This window comes from Ceratotherium simum, chromosome 7 (assembly GCF_057802395.1).
Source record: "Ceratotherium simum simum isolate JZ-2026a chromosome 7, ASM5780239v1, whole genome shotgun sequence".
In the NCBI taxonomy this organism is placed as follows: Eukaryota; Metazoa; Chordata; class Mammalia; order Perissodactyla; family Rhinocerotidae; genus Ceratotherium; species Ceratotherium simum.
Window position 1 is genome coordinate 41,896,763 of NC_141906.1, and position 20,820 is coordinate 41,917,582.

At 34.2% G+C, this 20,820-nt stretch overlaps 1 protein-coding gene across 4 annotated transcripts in view; it reads left to right on the top strand.

The window, feature by feature from the left end:
• The window catches only part of TMEM135 (transmembrane protein 135), a 236,672-nt gene that overhangs the window by 24,904 nt on the left and 190,948 nt on the right, over window positions 1-20,820 (top strand). For all 4 annotated transcript variants that reach the window (XM_087433562.1, XM_087433560.1, XM_004434089.3 and 1 more), the window contains one exon: window positions 8,453-8,486. In XM_087433562.1, the coding sequence (XP_087289688.1) occupies window positions 8,453-8,486 (34 nt within the window). The remainder of the gene's footprint in view (window positions 1-8,452; window positions 8,487-20,820) is intronic.

Here is a 20,820-nt window from a genome sequence, read left to right on the forward strand (position 1 = left end):
TTGAAATATTTCCTCTATTCCTTTCTTTTTTCCTTCTTTTTCTGCTATTCTCATTATGCATATGTTAAACCTTTTGTAGTTGTCCCACAGTCCTTGGATATTCTATTCTGTTTTTTTTCAGGCTTTGCTCTCTTTGCTTTTCAGTTTTCAAGGATTCTACTGATATATCCTGTAGGTCAGATTCTTTCCTCAGCTGTATTCAGTCTACTAAATAATCCCATCAAAGGCATTCTTCATATCTGTTACAGTTTCTTTTCTTTATGGTTCTTCCTTAGGATTTCTATCTCTCTGCTTACATTGCTCATCTGTGCTTACATGCTGTCTACTTTATCCATTAGAACTCTTAGCATGGTGATCATTGTTGTTTTAAATTTCTGGTCTGATAATTACAACATCCCTGCCATGTCTGGTTCTGAGGCTTGTTCTGTCTCTTCAAGTAGTGTTTTTTGCCTTTTGGTATGCCTTGTAATTTTTTCTAGATAGCTGGACATGATGTCCTGCTAAAAGGAACTGCTGTAAATAGGCCTTTAGTAATATGGTGATGAGGTGTGGGGGGAGGGGAAGTGTTCTATAGTCCTTAGATTAGGTCTCTGTCTCTCAGTGACCTTATGTCTCTAGACTGTGAACTTGACCAGTGTTTCTCAGTGTTTCCCCTCCCCTTTGGTGGTGCAGGATGGCTAGAGTGTTCTGGAGTTGGGTATTTCGGCTAGAGTTGGGTATTTCCCTTCCCCAGGTCGGTTAGGCTCTCATAATACACCAGCAGGTTGGGCTCTGGTTAACTAGTTTCTCTTAAGGGCAAGCCTTGTTAGGAAGAGTGCTCTGGATTATTTCAGAATGGTTCCTTTTCTCCTCACCTTGCTTGGAAGCACAAGAGGATTTTTCTCTGATATGTACTTGAGAACTTAGCCAAGCTCCTGGAGATAAAACCACAAAAGTGGGGGTCCCCCTTATGACTGGGTAGCCTTGAAATTTTTAACTCTCTGACTTGTCCACCCTGAGCCTCCTGCTATTCATTGGTTACAGTTCAGGTTTTCCTACCCTAGCTCTCTTGCTCTTGGAGGTTTCAGCTTGTGAGTTTCTGCTTTGGTAAGTTGTGATTCTCTGTATCTGCCTGTATCTCCCCAATTTTGGGGGCAGCAGTTTGCAGTGTAACTTCACTTCTTTTATGGATCTGAGAAAAGTTGTTGAGTTTTCAGTTTGTTCAGCTTTTTCCTTGGTGTTAGGACTGAGTGATGACTTCCAAGCTCCTTACATGGGAACTGGAAACTGAAAGAAGAATTTTTTTTTAGAATTCCATTTTTATGTATTTTTTCATTTTTCTTTTTTTAGTGCTTGCTCTACTGACTACAGTATATATCTTTAACTTTCTATAGCCTCTTAGTGTTAGTATTTTATCACCTTGCAAAATGTAGAAATATGTTTAGGTCCATCTTAGAGGCTGCTTACCATAGGATCTTTTTTCTTCCCCCCTTTCCTTTTATTTTTTGGCTGATGAATAGTCAGTTACTCTGGCACCAGGAGTTCAATAGTCCATTCTTTACTGATTTGTAATGCCCCTTGTCATATACCAATTTTTCATGTATATGTGTGTGTTTGTTGTTGAGCTCTGAATTCTTTTCTGTTGATGTATTAGTCTAGGTCTTATTTTTACAATTTTAGTTAAAAAAGATCAAAGTTTTCTTTGAAGACCAACATTTGTTTAAATACAATAACACCAAAGTAAAATTGTGTTATTGATATTAAAAGCTATAACTTAAGGCTTAAAGAGGTTTTCTGGAAGTGGGATGATAACTTGGATTTTGGTTCACTAGTTTTTAGTATTTAGTATTCTGTTTTTACTTTTGATAGTGAATTTTTTAAAGCTTTCTGCTTTTTATTTCCTTTTAATGAGTTATTGCACTAGTGTTTTATTCATAGACACTAGGTATTCACAGAAAATCTGTAGGTTTTATAGATTATGCCTGTTTTAGATATTAATTGGAGTGGTTTTACTGTTTTAAAGACCTAATCAAAATTTTGAGTGTAGCTTCTTTATAAGTATTATTATATGGTCACTGAAGAAAAATTGATCCTTACCTTGATGTGATTGTTATGTAGTTGAACTCTTTGTGATATGTGTTAATTTAGTTTTGTTATTTATTAGGTGATGCAGTTAATACCCAGAAATAGCTCTTTAGTTGTTTTTGTTGAGAATTGTTTATGTATATGTATATCAACTACAAATCTTGGTTTAGGGTCTAATTAAAAACTTTAAATTGTAGTTTTTTTTCTTGTTCAGAAGCCATTAACTTATGTTTTTAAAAAGCAGGTTTTTAAAAATTTTTTGGAGTTAACCTTAAAATATAGAAAGGCAAATCTTTAGCTTTATCTCTTTGCAAGTTGCTTTATAGTGTGTCATATTTTAAGCAAGTCTGGTCGATGTTTGTCTGGAGTTGTGTAAAAGTTAACTTAGTGCTTTGAAAAAGTATTTTTTACTTATCACAAATTTTTATTAAGATTTCATTAAATATCAAGATCCTTTAGTAGATAATAAGTAATTTACAAAGGTTGAAGTTATGTATATTTTAAAATTATTACATCTAGTGCCCCAAATGAAGCATATTAATATTATAGTTTTTACTTTAAGGAAAAGGAATTTATAATTATGCCTTTAATGCATAAAGAAAATCAATATAATGTTGGTGGAGATAGCCAGTAGGCAGCTTGAAATGTGAGTCTAGATTCTAGAGAAGCATGGTAGTTATAAAAATAAAATTGGAAGTTTCCCTCTTATAGGTGGTCATTGAAGCTATGGGAGAAGATTAGAGTGTGAAAGCCCAGAATAAGAAGAGGTCTGAGGTTAGAATTTGGGAAACAGCAAGACTTAAGGAGTCAGTTGTCAGTTGAAATATGTATACAGTTCATCCTTTTAAAAATAAATATCAGTAATATATTAGAAAGACTGGAATAAACAGAATGTGGATGCTTAGCAGTTTTTTTCAAGTTAGCAAATAATAGTAGTCCTAATTTTTAAATCTCTAAAGCTTTATTTAATAGTGAAATCTTTACTCTGAGATTATATATTTTGTACTCAATTTATAATCAGGTTTTCAAAAAGCATTTAATGAGGTAAGAACATACAATATGGTTATACACAGGCACATGTATATGATGGATATAGATAGATAGATAGATATGTAAGTGAAGATCTGTTTATATTCATAAATATGTCTTCATCTACATTAGTTTAACTTTCTTTCCTCCCTATTTTTTTCTCTCTTTCTCCAACCCATCCATCCATTTATCCATCCATTTATCCATCCATTTATCCATCCATCCACCCATCCATCCACCCATCCATCCATCCATCCATCCATCCATCCTTCCATCCATCCTTCCCAGTCTCTTTCCTTCCCTTTACAGAATTAAGCATGCTTAGCCAGCTAGTTCCTGACACCTTATAAGAGGGCAGTTTACTTAAATCTTAATCACATCACTGTGGGGTTCTGAGAAAGCTTTGAAGTTGTTTCCAGGGTTGCTTAAAAAATTTGTGCCACAAGGAACTGTGATCATAGTAACTCAGCATGAAGCATTGGTAACATCTAGTTTATCCCTAGGTGGGCTGTTAAGAACTAGTCTTCTCTTTCTTTTTCTAGGAAGTGCTTTGTTTGTGGTTCAGAAAGAAGTTGTTCTGATGGATTTTGTTTTGTAGAATTGCTGTGGAATCTGCTTTGATATTTAGTATTAATTTAGATAAATTAAAACTGCAGGGTGCTCAACATGGGTGTAGATTAAAATATCAAAAATTGCCTATTTATTCTAAGTACACTCATGGGTTGAGTTGTTAAATTACTCTGTTGTGGTTATGAAACTCCTAAGCGTATATGACCAAAATGAACGAACTATATAACTATGTAGTATGTAAATAAAAGAATATCATGAATTTGATCTATAAACTCTCGACATCTTGTAAGCTTCAGTGTCATGTTATCTTCACAGGAAGAAAATTAAATTACCTTGCAGTCTTCTGAAAAGTTTACTCTGTATTATCCACTATATATAATAGAATATGATCATAGACTCTTGCTCTAAACTGGAAGTTTATCTTATCCATTCCTATATCTTAAGGAAGTATTTTTATACTGTTCTAAAACATTCTAATAGATGAAAATCTATTATATCTTGAAAGACTTTCTGAGATGATTAAATAGCATCTCTTAAAGCATTACAGTGGTTAGGAACTTTCACTTGTATTACACATAAATATTTTTATATGTATAGTATATAGAATATATAAATACTAAGAATTTAGAAATTACACCATTCCTACTATATTCCCTAGTGACCTTAGTTATGAAAGGTGTTATATATAGTGTCATTCAAAAGTTTGAGAAGGTTAGCTGAAGAATATATACATTAAAGTTTCCAGGAAAAAAACATTATTGCTCATCTAATTAGACATGGTGATATTGTTAGAAGTTAATAATACTTGGAATTTCAGGACAATGTGAGGATACCTTTTAATCTACTAAGATGTTAAGAAAATTTAATTATTTTAATATTTTTCCCATAGAGATAATGATACTCTGATTACAGAGTTAGTTCTTACAGCAGTGGTTCTTAATACTTTTTTTAGGTAGTACCCCTTGATGTGCACACCCACTGAAATTTTGCATATAAGTTTAAGAGATTCACCCTTTTCCCCCATCAAAAATAAAGAAGCTTATCTGTGGTTTAAAGAAATACTTGACTAACTTTAGATTGCTTAGTCGCTGAGCTTCACCAGTCTTCTAAATCTAGTGATTCTCAGCAGAAAGGGAGTGTTTGTGTATCGGAATCTCCTGTGAATGAAAAAAGTTATGGTCCTTCTTGGCCTCAGCCCTTCCTCTTTAGGCCTAGGCCACCTTTAGTTCTATCTGGCACCTCCCCCTTCCCATCACTGTTGTAGTGGTATTTTAATATGTAACTTCGTTTCCAGAGAGAATTTCCTCACTAGGAAGGGAGTGACCTATTTGTCTTCAGACTTAGGCTAGATATAGTCAAGTGTTAAATAATAAAATGGCATTTAATTAACTTACCAGTTTCTCGTGATACTGAACATTTCTGGAGAAGTGATAAAATAAATCACTGTTCTGATATTCTACACCTACCAAATTGACATTGGAACGGAGGTTGAAGACACTGCACCAGGGTAACCTACCAAAAAGTCTGGCTATGTAATCCACCATATCATGCCATTTACAGATAATTGTCCTCTCTTTCTTGAGGCTATTAGCTCTGGGTTGGAATTCAGATAAAGCTGGTAAGAAGGTGATCTTCCTCATTATTTGAGAATGATAAATTGGATCTTGAGACCAGAATAGGACACAATCTAATAACAGTACATCCTCTGCTTTTCCCAGTAGTGAGTATGTCAAGGCTTTACTCATCCTCAAAGCACAGAAGCCTGTTAGGACGCCATATTAAACAAATCAGTGAATTGCAGAATTTAAAGAATTTCGTAATGTAAAGATTTTCTGCAGTAGAAGCAGTGCGTTGGAAAGAACACAAAACTGAAGTCAGATGAACTGACTCCTAATTCCAACTTGGCTTTTTGCTACTTGTATATTTTTAAGGAAACCATTTAACTTCTCTGATTCTTGATTTTCAGTAGAGTGAGGATAATAGTATCTGCATTATACTTCATAGGACTATTGAGAGGATAAAATCTGATTTCAAAAAATTGATTATACCTTGTAAATTGTTAACGTTTATGCAAATGTAAGATAATCTGATCACATCTTTGCTTGCTAACAAATTGGTATCATTAATGGGCCCTCCTCTGCTAGTGGCTGTCTTTTGTGATTATATTTCTATAATATATATCTGTAATGTGTTCCTTTTTATAAGGCTGGGTTCCTAGTAACACCTTGTTTAGTAATTCCACAACCATTTGTTTAGTGCCTATTAGATGCCAGATACTATTGCGGGTTTGTGAAAATGTAGAAGTAAACAAGATAATCTTTGCCCGGAAGTTAAAGATAAACAATTATATTGTCAGATAGATGGAAGCTAGTGATGAAACTGGAGCTGGATTACAGGTAAATATTAGAGACAGAATTAGATTAGTGGAACAAATGTTTTTAAAGATAGCATCGTATATTACTTTACTTCATAATGAAATGTCTTATCAGGCACTACCATTGAAATTACAGAAATATTTTTGTTTTTGTTTTGTAATTAAGAATATTATTTTTTTCTTCTTGTGTAACCAGCTTTTGGTAAGAATAGATATCTCTTGAGAAGGATTTAACTTTTCTGTGTATGTGTGACTCTTGGATGTTGATGTTACCGTAATTTTTCTGTATATAATTTATTTAAAATGAGTAGTATTAGAACACCTTTGATTTAGAACTTGGTAGGAACTGATAAGATTGGTAAGGATTAGTAAGAACAATTTCAATTCAATATGTACAAATCATAGAAAAGAAGAACTAAAGGGATTTTACAGATCATCTTATCAGTGATTTTTAAATTATTTTTTAGGGGAGCAATAGAATTCTGTTGTTCTGCTGAGGTGCATTAGGACTCTCTGAAGAGGGACATTGTCTGGGGGTGTGGCTCAGTGGGTGTGTCTAGACCTCTTCCCCTTTCAACCAGAGTAGGTCCAAAATTATGTTTTGTATATTGGTGATAAATATGTTTTTTTATTTAAATAGTTCTTATATTTAAAACACAAATTAGATACCAATACAAAATAAAATACAAGTTAGTCTTGTTCTCTCATTTTTAAGGACAAAATTACAGAGTACCAGAGAATTAAAGTTACCTGGAACCCTGATTTCCTAACTTCACTTCACTGTTGTTCAGTTAAATCATCATGCCTCGGTGTGGCTTTAGTAATATTAAAATTTTATGAAGCCATTTTAAATAATGAACAATCAAGACTAGGTATGCCTGGATCTGACATCAAGAAGATTTCATTGACAGTGTTAATATCAAGACCTGCACGATATTTAAATGAAAGTGATTTGATATTCATACTTGTTTTATATACAAAGTATTTTTTCTTTGAGTACTACAAATTGTAACTCAAATAACTTTTTATAATTTTCAGAGTTTGTTATTTGAACTCTGCCCTTAAACTCTTAAAACATTAAAGATCTCTTGGGCCGGCCCCATGGCTTAGCGGTTAAGTGCGTGCGCTCCGCTGCTGGCGGCCCGGGTTCGGATCCCGGGTGCACACTGACACACCGCTTCTCTGGCCATGCTGAGGCCGCGTCCCACATATGGCAACTAGAAGGATGTACAGCTATGACATACAACTATCTACTGGGGCTTTGGGGAGGAAAAAAAAGATCTCTTATCTAGAAAATAGGATGTACTTCATTCATGGTCTCATATGTAATAGAAGTTAAATAAAGTGATTAAGGGCATAGAATTCTTCTTATCTTTGAGTTTCTACCTGAATTCTCATTAAATAAGTTTGGTAAACATACAATTTTTCTGTAAAGTGAGCGTTTATAGAACTTTTGTTTGTCCTTTGGCATTAGAAAGCTCACTTAGTGCTTGACTTTTCACTTAGCATTGAAGGGAAAACCAAGGTGATTTAGTATGATTTGTAATGACATCTAATGAGCATTGTGTGTGAAACAAATAGAAGGCCTGATTGTTTTTTTTGTGTGTGTGTGTGAGGAAGATTAGCCCTGAGCTAACATCCAATGCCAATCCTCCTCTTTTTGCTGAGGAAGGTTGGCCCTGGGCTAACATCTGTGCCCATCTTCCTCTACTTTATATTTGATGCTGCCACAGCATGGCTTAACAAGTGGCATGTCGGTCCTCGCGTGGGATCCGAACCTGCAAACCTTGGGCCGCCAAAACGGAGCACGTGAACTTAACCGCTACACCACCGGGCTGGCCCTAGAAGACCTGATTTTTTTTTTTGAATAAATTTTCAGTTAGTTAGCATCCTTCTGGCCTTGACTTTTTTGGCAAAATGAACTTGTTAGGATTCATCATTAGAGAATAGAGAATTAGAGAATTTGGAATTCTCTAGCATAAACATAGACCAATAGCAAATTGTACTACTCTTCCTATTAATAAATAATGATAAGGCAATAGTAATTTTTTTAATTGAGATATAATTGACATGTAACATTGTATTACTTTCAGGTGTCCAACATAATGGTTCGATATTGGGATACATTGTGAAATGATCACTACAATAAGTCTAATTAACAATTACTAGGCAATGGTAATTTTAAAGAATTTTAATTAATGACCACTAAATAGAATGTTTAATGACCACTAAACAGAATGACTCGTAGAATCTATTTAGATCCAACTATTAGGTTACTGAAAACTTAGTTGAGCATAATCTACCCCCTTTTCTCAACTCCTGATAACTGTTTTGAGATATTTCTGAAAAGTGATAAAGTGATTAAGTCAAATTGATGCTTAATCTCACTCTATCTCTTTTTAAAATTATTTGCAGGAGAGGGCTGCTCACAATTTATATGGCCAACTTGGTAAGTAATTCTTTTATGTGCTTGGAAGATTTTTCCATGTGCTTTTTTATCTTTTTATTTTTTTGTAATCAAGTTTCCTTAAAAAAAAAAGGAAAGGAAAGCTACTTAAATTTGACAGTATTTTCTGTCTCTGTTTTAAAGGACAGTCTTAAATGTTTAAAAGAGCCTTGATGCCATCTGGTTTGTTCCTGTCATGTATGTCTGAATTTCACTTATTTCAAGAGGAAAGTGATTCACTGCCTTGTGCCCTTCATGACTCTTGTTTTTAAGCCTAGATCTTCATCTTTGATAGGATCTCTCTCTCTCTCTCTCTTTCTCTCTCTATATATGTCTTTAATTTCATTTCATACTCTACTTCTATTGCCATTTCTTATGGGAAAAATGATTTAAGGGTGAGCTTTTGTGATGTACATCACAACAGACATCAGAACAGCATCGGTTCTATCTCCAAACACTGAGTATATTTAATAATATAATTAGCTAGCTTCGAAATTTCTAAGTTTATAGAAATGAAATTAATGTTATCTAATTTGATATTCTTTACAATAAATATACAATCAAGGTTATATAATTTTCATTACTAAGTGTATATTTTAAAGACATTTATATTAAAAGTTGTTTGATAGAACTGACAGGCAACATTGAAAAATTCAACTAAGAAAAGATAAATAATTATTTATTTACCTAAGGATGGGTTCTTGAATTCTGTAACAAGGGAATATAGTTCAGAGTTATATTTAGCAACTCACTTCAGTTATAAAATATTTAATTTTTGCTCTATACTTCCCATGTGTCAGTTACTGTGCTGTATCACTCAAGATAGAGACAGTCCTTGTATGTATGGAGTTTGCTGTCTAGTGGAGAAGTCACAGTAGAAATAATAATGTTTGAAAATGACTGAAAGGTAAATTATAGGGTGCTGCGAGAACCATAATAGCAGCACCAGAGTGTTCTGGGTGCTGCTCTCCTTTCTTATTTTTTAAAAAACATAAAAATATTACGCCAGCATACTAGAAGGGAATTTGAGTTTTAATGTATTTTTTTTCTTTTAGCCATGTGTATGCTTTTCTATACTACAGCATGGTGTATACTTTAATACTCAAATACTGCGTGTATTTATACACTTAACTTTAAATTTTAAGTAAACTTTTGCAAACTTTTTTTGTGTTCCTGGTTTAGATTGTAAATTTCTGGAGAGATCTTTGACTTTGGTTGATCTAATCAATGTCGGAGAATGCCCTTAAAATACAGTATTTTTTTTAGATTAAACTCTGTTTTGAAATAATCACAGATGCATATACAGTTATAAGGAATAATGGGGAGATCTCATGTACTCTCTACCCAGTTTCCCCCAATAGTAATATCTTTCAAAACTATAGTAGTATCAAAATTAAGATATTTACATTGATATTTCCTGTAGTCAAGACAGAGAACATGTCCTTTACCACAAGGATCCCTCATGCTGCCCTTTTGTAGCTACATCCACTTCCCTCTTACCCTTAATTATCCCCCTACCCCCTTAACCTCTGGCAACTACTAATCTATTTTTTATTTTTATAATTCTGTCATTTCTATAGTCATTTCAAGAATGTTATATAAATAAGATCAAATAGTATATATATAATATTTGTGATTAGCTGTTTTCATTCAGCATAATTCTCTGGAGATTCATTCCATTTGTTACGCATATCATGAGTTCATTCGTTTTTATTGCTGAGTAGTATTCCGTGGTATGGTTATACTAGTTTGTTTAACCATTCACCCATTGAAGGATATCTGGCTTGTTTCGTTTTTTGGCTGTTACAAATAGAGCTGTTGTAAATATTTATGTGCAGGTTTTTGTGTGAACATTAGTTTTCATTTCTCTAGGATAAATGCCTAGGGATGCAATTGCCAGGTTGTATGGTAGTTGAGTGTTTAGTGTTTAAAGAAACCGTTCATCTGCTTTCCAGAGTGGCTGTACCATGTTGTTTAGCTGTACCATGTTGTTTACCATAGTGTTCCCAATCTAGAATATTCCTTTGAATTTCTAGTTCTTTCTAAATGGAAAACTTTTTTGGGGGGGAGGGTAACGTTTGTCTGTTCAGTAGATTTGTACTTTTTATGTCCAGGTTAATAAATTTCAGTATTAGAAAAGTTTTTCAGAAAATGCAAAATATGAATTGGTCTTTTATCTTTGTCAGCCAGTTATAAAGGGTCTGCAATTCAAAATTTAATGAGATCAAAGGCTTTACAAAGATTTTGACTATATTTAAAGGAAAGGGAATTTGTACATGATATATTCTGGATACTAATGATAATCTAATAAGTTTCATCTTTCCTTTATCTAAATAGAGCCTTTTATTTGTACTATTACTATATAACTATTACTATAGTAAGAGTGTGGTTGGTGCAGAATAGAAAAGAATTTAAATATTTTCAGAGAGACCGAATTTAGCTTACCAGATTAGTTTGAAATTGTTGGCTTATAGCATCAGCAACAAAATTTCCAAACGTTGGGAGGTTTTATTTTTAAAAATTATTTATGTATTAAGTATGTGTTTCTGATTTGGATTGCATGGAAAAGCATAAAGAAAAAGTAAAAATCATCTGTAATTTTATCATGAAGTAATTACTAACATTTTAGTGTTTATTTTTTTTATTCCTTTCCTTCTCCTCCAGTGTACAAACATAAATACATGAACATAGATGCACATTCACATTACACGTTACATTCCCATTTTTTAAAACAATTGGGGGCACGTTGTTTTGTGACGTGTTTTGTTACTATGCCATGTAGTTTTTATTGCTCATGATATTAAATAATCATTATTTGGAGGGTGTACTTCTACCCTTTCACTTACTTCTTGATTATATCTTTATTGCAATGGCTTGGTTTTATACATACACATATGTACGCAGCCCCACTCAAAATGTTGGGAGACAATTAAATAATAACTATTTGGTTAGTAATAATTTCATTTTGTTAGTTTCAGCTTTTACAGTTACCCATTCCTTAATTATTTTGACAAGAAAATTTCAAAGGCATTACCATGCCTTTGAATGAATATATGATAGAAGAGTATGCAGAATTGGCTCCATATTATCTTTATCATCCTTGTCTTTATTTTTTATCAGTGAACCTTTATTGAGTACAAAGCACTTTGCTGGGTATTGGGATACAAATATAAGCAATTATTCTGGCCTCGAAATTAATTTGTTGAGGAACAAGGTGTATCTAGATCTGGAGTTACAATGAATAGGTAATTAATAGCCCAAGAGAGTGTATTCATGTCAAATATATGATTTAGACAGTACTGTCTAAAACTTTAGAAAAGGGAGTTAGCTTTGGGCTGGGGCAATCAGAGAAGGTTTTATAAATTACGTGGGACTTGAACCTTGAAGAAAGGAGAGGACTTGGAGGCAGCGCCGTCTTAGAGACCACTGGTGACGATAGGACAAAATTCTTGCCTTTCCAAGGATTGCCAAGTTGGGGCCGAGGTTTAGGGGAAAAAAAAGGGATAAGAAACATTTTTTGAGCATCTACTGTGTTAGACACTGTAGGTGGAATTGGAGTTACCAAAATAAACAAAGTATGGTCCCTGCTTCTGAGGACCTTATGCCTCACTGGGGGAGAGAAATATGTAAACCAATGGAAGCAAACCTCATCTCTGTTTTTTCATATTGATAGTTGTCTCATAACAGAAAACAGTACAGCGTTTGTACTATGTAATTGTGAATATAGATTTTGCTAGTTGTGTTTCTGTTAGTGTTGTGGGGAGCAGGTGAAGACCTAAATACTCTACATAAGGGACATCTCTGTTAATGCTTTTGTTATTATAAAAAGGTCTTCCCTTGGGCTCCCTTATAGTTACTCTTATTACTCATATCTGTCAGTAAGCTCCAGTAAATCTTAGTTATTAGAACAGTAGTTTATAGCTTTAATGATTAACTAGCAGTTTTAAAAATTACAAACTTAAGGCAATTGAATTAATACCCATCTGAAAATGTTATTATTTCCTTGTTATATGTTAGTTAGCATATTTTGGAAGGAAAAGTGTACGATTTTTAAAATATTATAGTTTTTTAGATTTTTAGAATTGATAGAGAATTGGTTGTTAAAGGGCAAAATGTATAAAAAGTATATAGAAAAGATATGAAATAAAGAATTAAATATTTTTTCTGGCTTCTGCCCAAGATATGGCTATAAAATGATAGAAACATTTTCCTGGGGCTAATATGCCAGAACCAATTACCCAGAAGAACACCAGCTGCTAGGATTCAACTCTGCCACAGTATGATTTAAAAAGAGAACACAAAAGTTTGCGTTCACATGATTTCCCTTTATTATGTTGGTTGTGACACAATGACTGAGGATTCCAGTCTTTTAAAATTCATTATATGCTGCCAACAGTTATTTAAAGTGTAATGTCAAGTGTAGTTCATTTATGTTTAGTTTAATTCTTATTTATGACATTTAAAAATCTTTCTATGTAAGTCCTTTTGAAAACTTCTCTGCAGTTTCATTTATGCCACCAAGCATTCAACAATGCATGCATTTTAAAATTGTAAACATACATCTAGTAGGCTTGTCTGTAGCGTTTGTTTTTTAATTTTAAACATGCAGTGTCTTTATTTGAAACATCTGTATTTGATTTTTCAAACATAAGATTTGAAAATGTTCATGTCTTCTTGTAAGGCCACTTCAATTTAATTAGATTCAGCAGGTATTTATTATATATCACTGTGTGTAGGCACACGAGGATACAAAAGCAATACAAAATGGATTGTAAACTAGTTGAAGAAAGTTGACAGATAAACCTGAAAGAAATAAACTGAAAGTATTAAATTCAAAAAACAATTATGAACACCCTCTTTCAAATTTGCTCCCCTAAGCCTTCCATTTGCAGCAGATAACATCAACTATCCATCTAGTTGCTTAGGCCAGAAACTTAGGCGTTTTAACTATTCTCCTTATACTCCTAGTCCAGTCCATCAGGAAATCTTATTCTACTTCTAAAATAGATTCTGCATCTTACAGTGACTCACCACCTCCACAGTTGTAACCGTAATCTGAGCCCTGTAACCATCTCTTGCCTGAGCTGTCTTAACCTAACTGGTTTACATTTTCCCACTCTTGTCTTCCCATAGTCTGTCTTCCACATAGCAGTCAGAGTCATTGGAAATACAAATGAGAGCGTGTCAATGTTCTGCTTAAAACTCAGAAAACTTTCCCTTCCTGCTGCACTCCAAATAAAATTCAAATGCTTCACAAGGCTCTGTATGGTAGCTGCTACCTCTCTGACTTCATCTACTCTTTCTTCTCATTCTTTACACCGGCCTTCTTTCTGTCTGTTGAACACTTGAAAGCTTCTTCTTCCTTTCCAGCCTTAGCACTTGGTTTTCTTTTTGCTTGGAAATCTTTCCCTAGATTTTTCTTGGCTAGCATCTTCTCCTTATACAGTTCTCAATTCATTGTCACCTCCAAAGAGAGCCCTTCTTTATTGGAGTTACAGCAGCTTCCCCTTCCCTTTCTACTCTCTACCTCTTAATCTTATATTTTTCATGGCACTTATAAGTACTGAAATTTTCTTATTTGCTTGTTAAATTGTTTTTCCTCCCTCACGGTGTATAAGCTGCTTAAAGGCAAAGACTCTTGCTTATTCACTGTCATATCCCTAGTACCTACAAACAGTGCTTAGCATATAATATATGCTCAATAAATAATTATTGAATGAATGTAGATTGGGAGCAAATACTCCCAAAATGGTAAGGATGAGAGAGAATGATCCTTCTCTTCTAAGTTGGTGAACATAATGCCTATTCTTCTTCTCTCTCCCCAACCTCCCTTCCATTAGCCCCAAGACCCAACTCCATTAAGCCAACCAAATGACCTTGTTTTCCCACCGGAAGGTAAACAAAGGAGTAAGTGGATCTGCCTCAACTGAGTTCCTGAACTAGTAGATTCCTTTGTTGGAAGCTTTCTTAGAAGTACCAGAATTAGGGATGATATTCCTCTCTCTGTTCTTACTCTGATTCTTTCAATCACATTGAGGAATGTGTTTCTGGTACCCAATATAGTATTAGGCAATGTTGAGCTCTTATCTTCGTTTTGTAGCAAGTGAGATACTTTGCTGTCTAAGGAGAATAGGTTCCTTAAAGTTGCCATGGCTCACCTGATCACAAAGACAGACATAGAGGGATATTTTCCTGGATACTACAGCCAAGCTTGTGAGCATGAAAAGGGGAATTATTAGAGACTCCCTCTTATTTTCTTTTATTGGATAATTTAATACTATGTTTTCAAGATATATCCATATTGTATTTACTTTGAACTTGACACTGTGTTTTCAAGATGTATGTGTATTGCCTTATATACTTCCAATGCATTGCTTCTGACTGCTGCATAGTATGCCAAAATATCCATCCCCTACATGTGCTTTATAATACCATTATTGAGATATAGATCACCTACTATAAAATTTACCCCTTTAAAAGTTTACAATCCAGTGGTTTTTAGTATGTTCACAAAGTTGTGTGACTGTCACCACTATCTAATTTTAGAATATTTCATCCACTGTATTTTACTTGTTCATCCTTCCAACATGGGCATCCAGATTGCTTCCAACTTCTCAGCATCACAATGTGGTGATGAACATCTTTGTACATGACTGTTTTGTGAATTTCTCTAGGTGTGGATGGATAAAAGCTAAGAAGACAGATTTTTAGATCATGTACTTTCTGATAAAAGGACAGAATGAATGGCTTGGAATGTGAGAAAATATCATTATTCTAGTAGTTCATTTGAAGGTAGATTTATTGTTACATTAGTAGGGAGTTTTGTCTTGTGCTTCTTTGTCCTGTGTTTCTGTTTGAATGATTTGATTATTCATCCTAGGTATTTTAAGGTTAGAGGTTGAACTTTGAAACTAGTAGGGACATTGCTATAAATGGCTGAAGGACTGCTACAGGGTCAGTTAGACCAAAAGATGTAATGTCTCTTTGGGCATGGGTTATTATCATAACTAGTCTTTATACAGCTTTGTTTTCTATATGCTTTGTAAAGATAATATGAAATGTATATTAAAAAATTGAGGGGCCAGCCCAGTGGCGCAAGTGGTTAAGTGCGCGCGCTCCGCTGCGGTGGCCTGGGGTTCGCTGGTTCGGATCCTGGGCGTGCACCGACACACTGCTTATTAAGCCATGCTGTGGCGGCATCCCATATAAAATAGAGGAAGATGGACATGGATGTTAGCCCAAGGCCAGTCTTCCTCAGCAAAAAAGAGGAGGATTGGCATGGATGTTAGTTTAGGGCTGGTCTTCCTCACCAAAAAAAAAAAAAGTGACAAATGTAAAGGAAAATCATTAAAAATAAATAAATAAATACAAGAGGCAGTTTTGAAGAAGTAGAATTACAAAGGAATATAAATAAAAGAGACAAAGGAAAGTAGTATATAAGAAAGGAAAATGCAAAATATAAAAACAACCCACATAATAAGAATTTGGCTTTCATTGACACCTGAAGGGTGGTGTGGCTCCTCTTTATTGCTGGGTGGGAGTGGTCTATACTGACACCCCTGGTGGCGGGGTAGGAGAGCAGGGGCCTAGTTATCAGCTGTTGGGGATGAAAGTCTCAGCTTTCTGCTTGGTCTTCTCTGACTCCTCTCCATTGGGGATGTTAGGGTGCCTTGTTACAGCCTCATGAGGGTAGAAATCTGGGCTCTCCACCTGGTTGTTGTTGGTGGAGGTTGGATGTTTTTTTCCTGTGTGTTTGGCTAGAGTAGAGTGGTTGTGGTCTAAAAGTTGCTGTTTTGCTAGGCTGCCCTTTTCCTGGTCCTTTAGCAAGACAGAGCAGGTTTTTGTCTGTGCCTGTGAACATTTCTGGTTTGCAGTCTTCTTCAGCTTCAAGACTGGGATGTGTAAGACAAAAAGAAAACCTAAGTACTCACCACCATGTCATTTTCTGGATCTCAAGATCTCTAGATGGTCTGCCTTCCCCCCCCACCTTTCTGTCTTTTAATGTTTGTTTTATATATAATATCCAGTGTTTTTAGTTGTAATTCGTGGGAGGAATAGGGAAAATATGATACTTGATCTTCCTGGAAGCACAAGTCTTGCTTCACATATACTTTTTATATGGTACTCAGAAATAGTCAAGCACACAAGGAAACAAGGCACCAAGATCAAAATCTGGCAGAAACAATAAACAGCAGAAACAGACCTGCAGAGACTACATGTATTTGAATTATCTGAAAATGTTATAAAACGAGTGTGTTTACTATGTTTAAAATAAAAGATGACTTCTGATTCAGGCCAAATTGGAGTGATGGGGGACAGATTTACCCTTCTGCCTGAAATAACAAAAAACCGGACAAAATAAATGAAACAAGTTTCCAAGGCATTGGACGTTAAGCAATGAAGGACAGTGATGCCTGGAAGATTGGAAACTAGTGAGATGAGCCCTGTGATTGCTTTGGCTTACTACCTGGAGAACATTTCTAGGCCATAGAGCAGGGATTTAGAACTGAGGCAGAGCCTGGTTGTATCCCAGAGTTGGTGAGACAGCTAGGAGTCTAAGGAGACAAGGTGGCTAGAGTGTACAGGTAGGTCAGGAGAGAGTTAGAGAGCTCCAGAGATATGCAGAGGGTCCCAACAAGTAGTCAGCTGAATTCTGATCAGTGCATGTATGTGAGGAATCTGCCTGAGGCTGGGGAAAGAACTAGTCAAACCCATTAGAGGGAAAAACCTTATGAGCTCATGCAGGTCTAGGAATAGCTGTTTTCACCACTGAGAATAGAAAATTTCATAATTCATAGGGCATTGGGAAGAGTACTTAGAAGGATTTTTACCTCAGTGTGGGGCAAAATTAGCCCTAGATTAAACACTGCTCTGGCCTCAAGTGAAAAAAAAAAAAAGCAAGACGCGAAAGGATGTAAATGTTTCCAAATACAAAAATATATAGCACTCAGCAAGGTAAAATTCACAATGTTTGGCATATAATAAAAAATTACCAGGCATGAAAACAATCAGGAAAATATGACCCATCGATGAGAAAAATCAATCATTTGAAACCAACTCAGAAATGATACCTATGGTAGAATTAGTAGACAAGGACATCAAAACAGTAATTATTACTGTATTCTTTATACTCAAGAAGCTGGGGTAAATATTGAACATGTTAAGCAGAGATATGGAAGATATGAAAAAAGACCCAAATTAAACTTCTGGAGATGAAAGCTATAATGTCTGAGATGAAAAATACACAGGACAGGATTACTGGCATATCAGACCTTGCAGAAGAAAAGATTAGTGAACCTGAAGGCGTAGCAATAGAAACTATCCAAAATGAAACACTGAGAGAAAATAAAAAATACGAACAGAATATTAGTGATCTAGTAGGACAACTTGAAATGACCCAATGTGCATACAATTGGAGTCTTTAAAAGAGAGGGAGAAGGAGGGTCAGAAAAAGCATTTGGAGAAATAATGGCTGAAAATGTCCCAAACTTGATGCAAACACTAAACTTTTGTATCCAAGAAGCTTAAGGAACCTCAAGCATAAGGAACATGAAGGAAACTAATCGTATCGTAGTCACGTAAAACAGTGATAAAGAGAAAAATATTAAAAGCAACCAGAGAAAAGAGAAACATGTTATACAGAGGAACAAAGATTATGTTGACAGCAAATTCCTTACTGGGAATAATACAAACCAGAAGACAGTTAAGCAACACTTTTAAAGTACTGAAGAAGAATTGTCAACCTAGAATTGTATACCCAGCGAATATTTTTAAAATCAGGTGAAATAAAGACTTTTTCAGACATACAAAAGCTGAAAGAATTCATCAACAGCAGACCTGTACTAGAGGAAACGTTAAAGTTTGTCAGAAAGTTTTCAGGAAAATGATAGCAGTTGGAAATCTAGGTTTACACAACGAAATGATGAACAGTGGAAATGGTAACTACATGGGTAAATATAAAAGATACTTTTCTTATATCCCTTTAAAAGTATAATTGACTGCAAAAATAATAGCAGTGATAGTTTGTGAGGATTATAACATATGGTAAAAGTAAAGTGTATAACAACAATAATACAAAATTCAAGAGGGAAGAGATGGAAGTGTAATGTAAGATTTTTATACTGTATGTGATACTGTATGTCACTTGAAGGTAGACTGTGATAATTTTAAGATGTATATTATAAATGTATTTATAGTATATATAAATATAGTATATATATTTACTATATATAAATATAGTATTTGTGTAATATAAATGTATTTCTTGTAGGTTTCATATTATAAATATATTATACATATTATAAATATGTAACCTACAAGAAGCCACTTTAAAAGTAAAGGGTCAAATAAATTAAAAGTAAACTAAAGCAGATTAAAAGCAAAAGGTTTGAAAAAAGATATGTCATGCTCACTTTAATCAGAAGTAAGCTGGAGTGGCTGTGTTAGCATTGACATAGTAGATTTCAGAGCAAAGCATATTACTAGAGAAAAAGAGGCTCATTTCATAACAGTAAAGGGGTAAGTGACTTAAGAGGACATAATAGTTCCTAAATGTTTGTTCACTTAATAACAGAGCTTCAAAATAAATAAAGCAAAAACTGATGCAACTGCTATGAGAAATACACAATTACACTTGGAGATTACAACATCCTTTTTTCAATAATTGATAGAGAATATAAAAAGAAAATCATTAAAGATACAAAAGCCTTGAATAGCACCATTAGCTAACTTGACATTCATAGAGTACTCTTCACAACAACAGCAGAATGCACATTATTTTCAAGTGCTGTTAAGATGGACCATATTCTGGGCTCCAAAACAAGTCTCAAAGGCTTTAAGTCATACAGCTTATTGTTTGTCCACGATGGAATTACATTAGAAACGGGTAACCGAAAGATATCTGGAAAATCCCCAAATATTTGGAAACTAATGTACTTCAGAAGATATCAAAAGAGAAACTAGGAAGTACTAGTTGAACGGAATGAAAAGGCAAACACAATATAATAAAATGTGTGGGATATATTTACTGCATACTTAGAGGGATATTTATAGTACTAAATGCCTGTTTAGAAAAAGAAGAAAAGGTCTCAAATCAGTGACTTCACTTTCCACCTTAAGAAACTAGGAGAAGAAAAGCAGTTACAGCCAAAGTAAACTGAAGTAAGGAAATAATAAATATTAGAGTGGAAATAAGTGAAAAAAAATTAAAACCAAAGAAAAAAATCAATATACCCAAAGCTAGTTCTTTGAGAAAATGAGTAAAATTGACAAACCTCTAGCCAGACTGATCAGGGAAGAAAGAGAGAAGATACAAATTACCGATGTCAGGAATGAGAGAGGTCACATCAATATAGATTATATAGGTATTAAAACTATAATAACTTGATATTTTGAATAAGTTTATGTTCAGATATTTGACAACTTAGATGAAATGGTTACATTTCTTGAAAGATACAAACCACCAAAATTCACTCAAGAAGAAATAGATAGCCTAGGGCTATCGATAGGGCTATAGCCTAGAGGGCTATCGATGGCCCTATATTTATTAAAGAAATTGGATTTGTAGTTAAAAACCTTTTCCCAAAGAAAATTCCAGGCCTAGGTAGCTTCACTGGTGCGTTCTACTAAATATTTAAAGAAGAAATAATACCAGTTCTACTCAAACTGTATCAGAATGTTGAAGAGAAGCAATTACTTCCAAATTCATTCTATGAGGCCAGCATAATTTTGATATCAAAATGAGACAAAGACATTACAAGAAAAGCAAACTATAGACAGTATCCCACATCACTATAGGTAAAATATTCTTAATGAAATTTTAGCAAATCAAATCCAATATTAAAAGAATAATATATCATGACAAAGTAAGATTTAGCCCATGAATTCAAGTTTGGTTCAACATTCAGAAATCAATTAATGTAATTCATCATATTAGTGGACTTAAAAAAACATAATCATCTCAATAAAGTCAGTATAAACTTTTGACAAAATTCAACATCCATTTCTCATTAAAACTCTCATAAAACTAGATCAACGGTTTTCAATCAGGAGGAGTGATTTTGTACTCCAGGGGATATTCGCAATGTCTGGAGATATTCTTGATTCTCATGACTGGGTGAGTGCGACTGGCACTTATCAATTTGAATCCTGGCTTACCATTTAGTAGCTTTTGTCTCAGTTTCTTCGTCTGTCAAATGGAATAATTAATATATCATTGTTGTGATTATTATGAAGATTAATTAATATGGTCCAAGAGGAATAAGAAGCCATTAAACCTAGCATTTCTTTATTGTGATAATGAATCATTCTAATAAGAAGGAAAAGATGAGTAATTTAA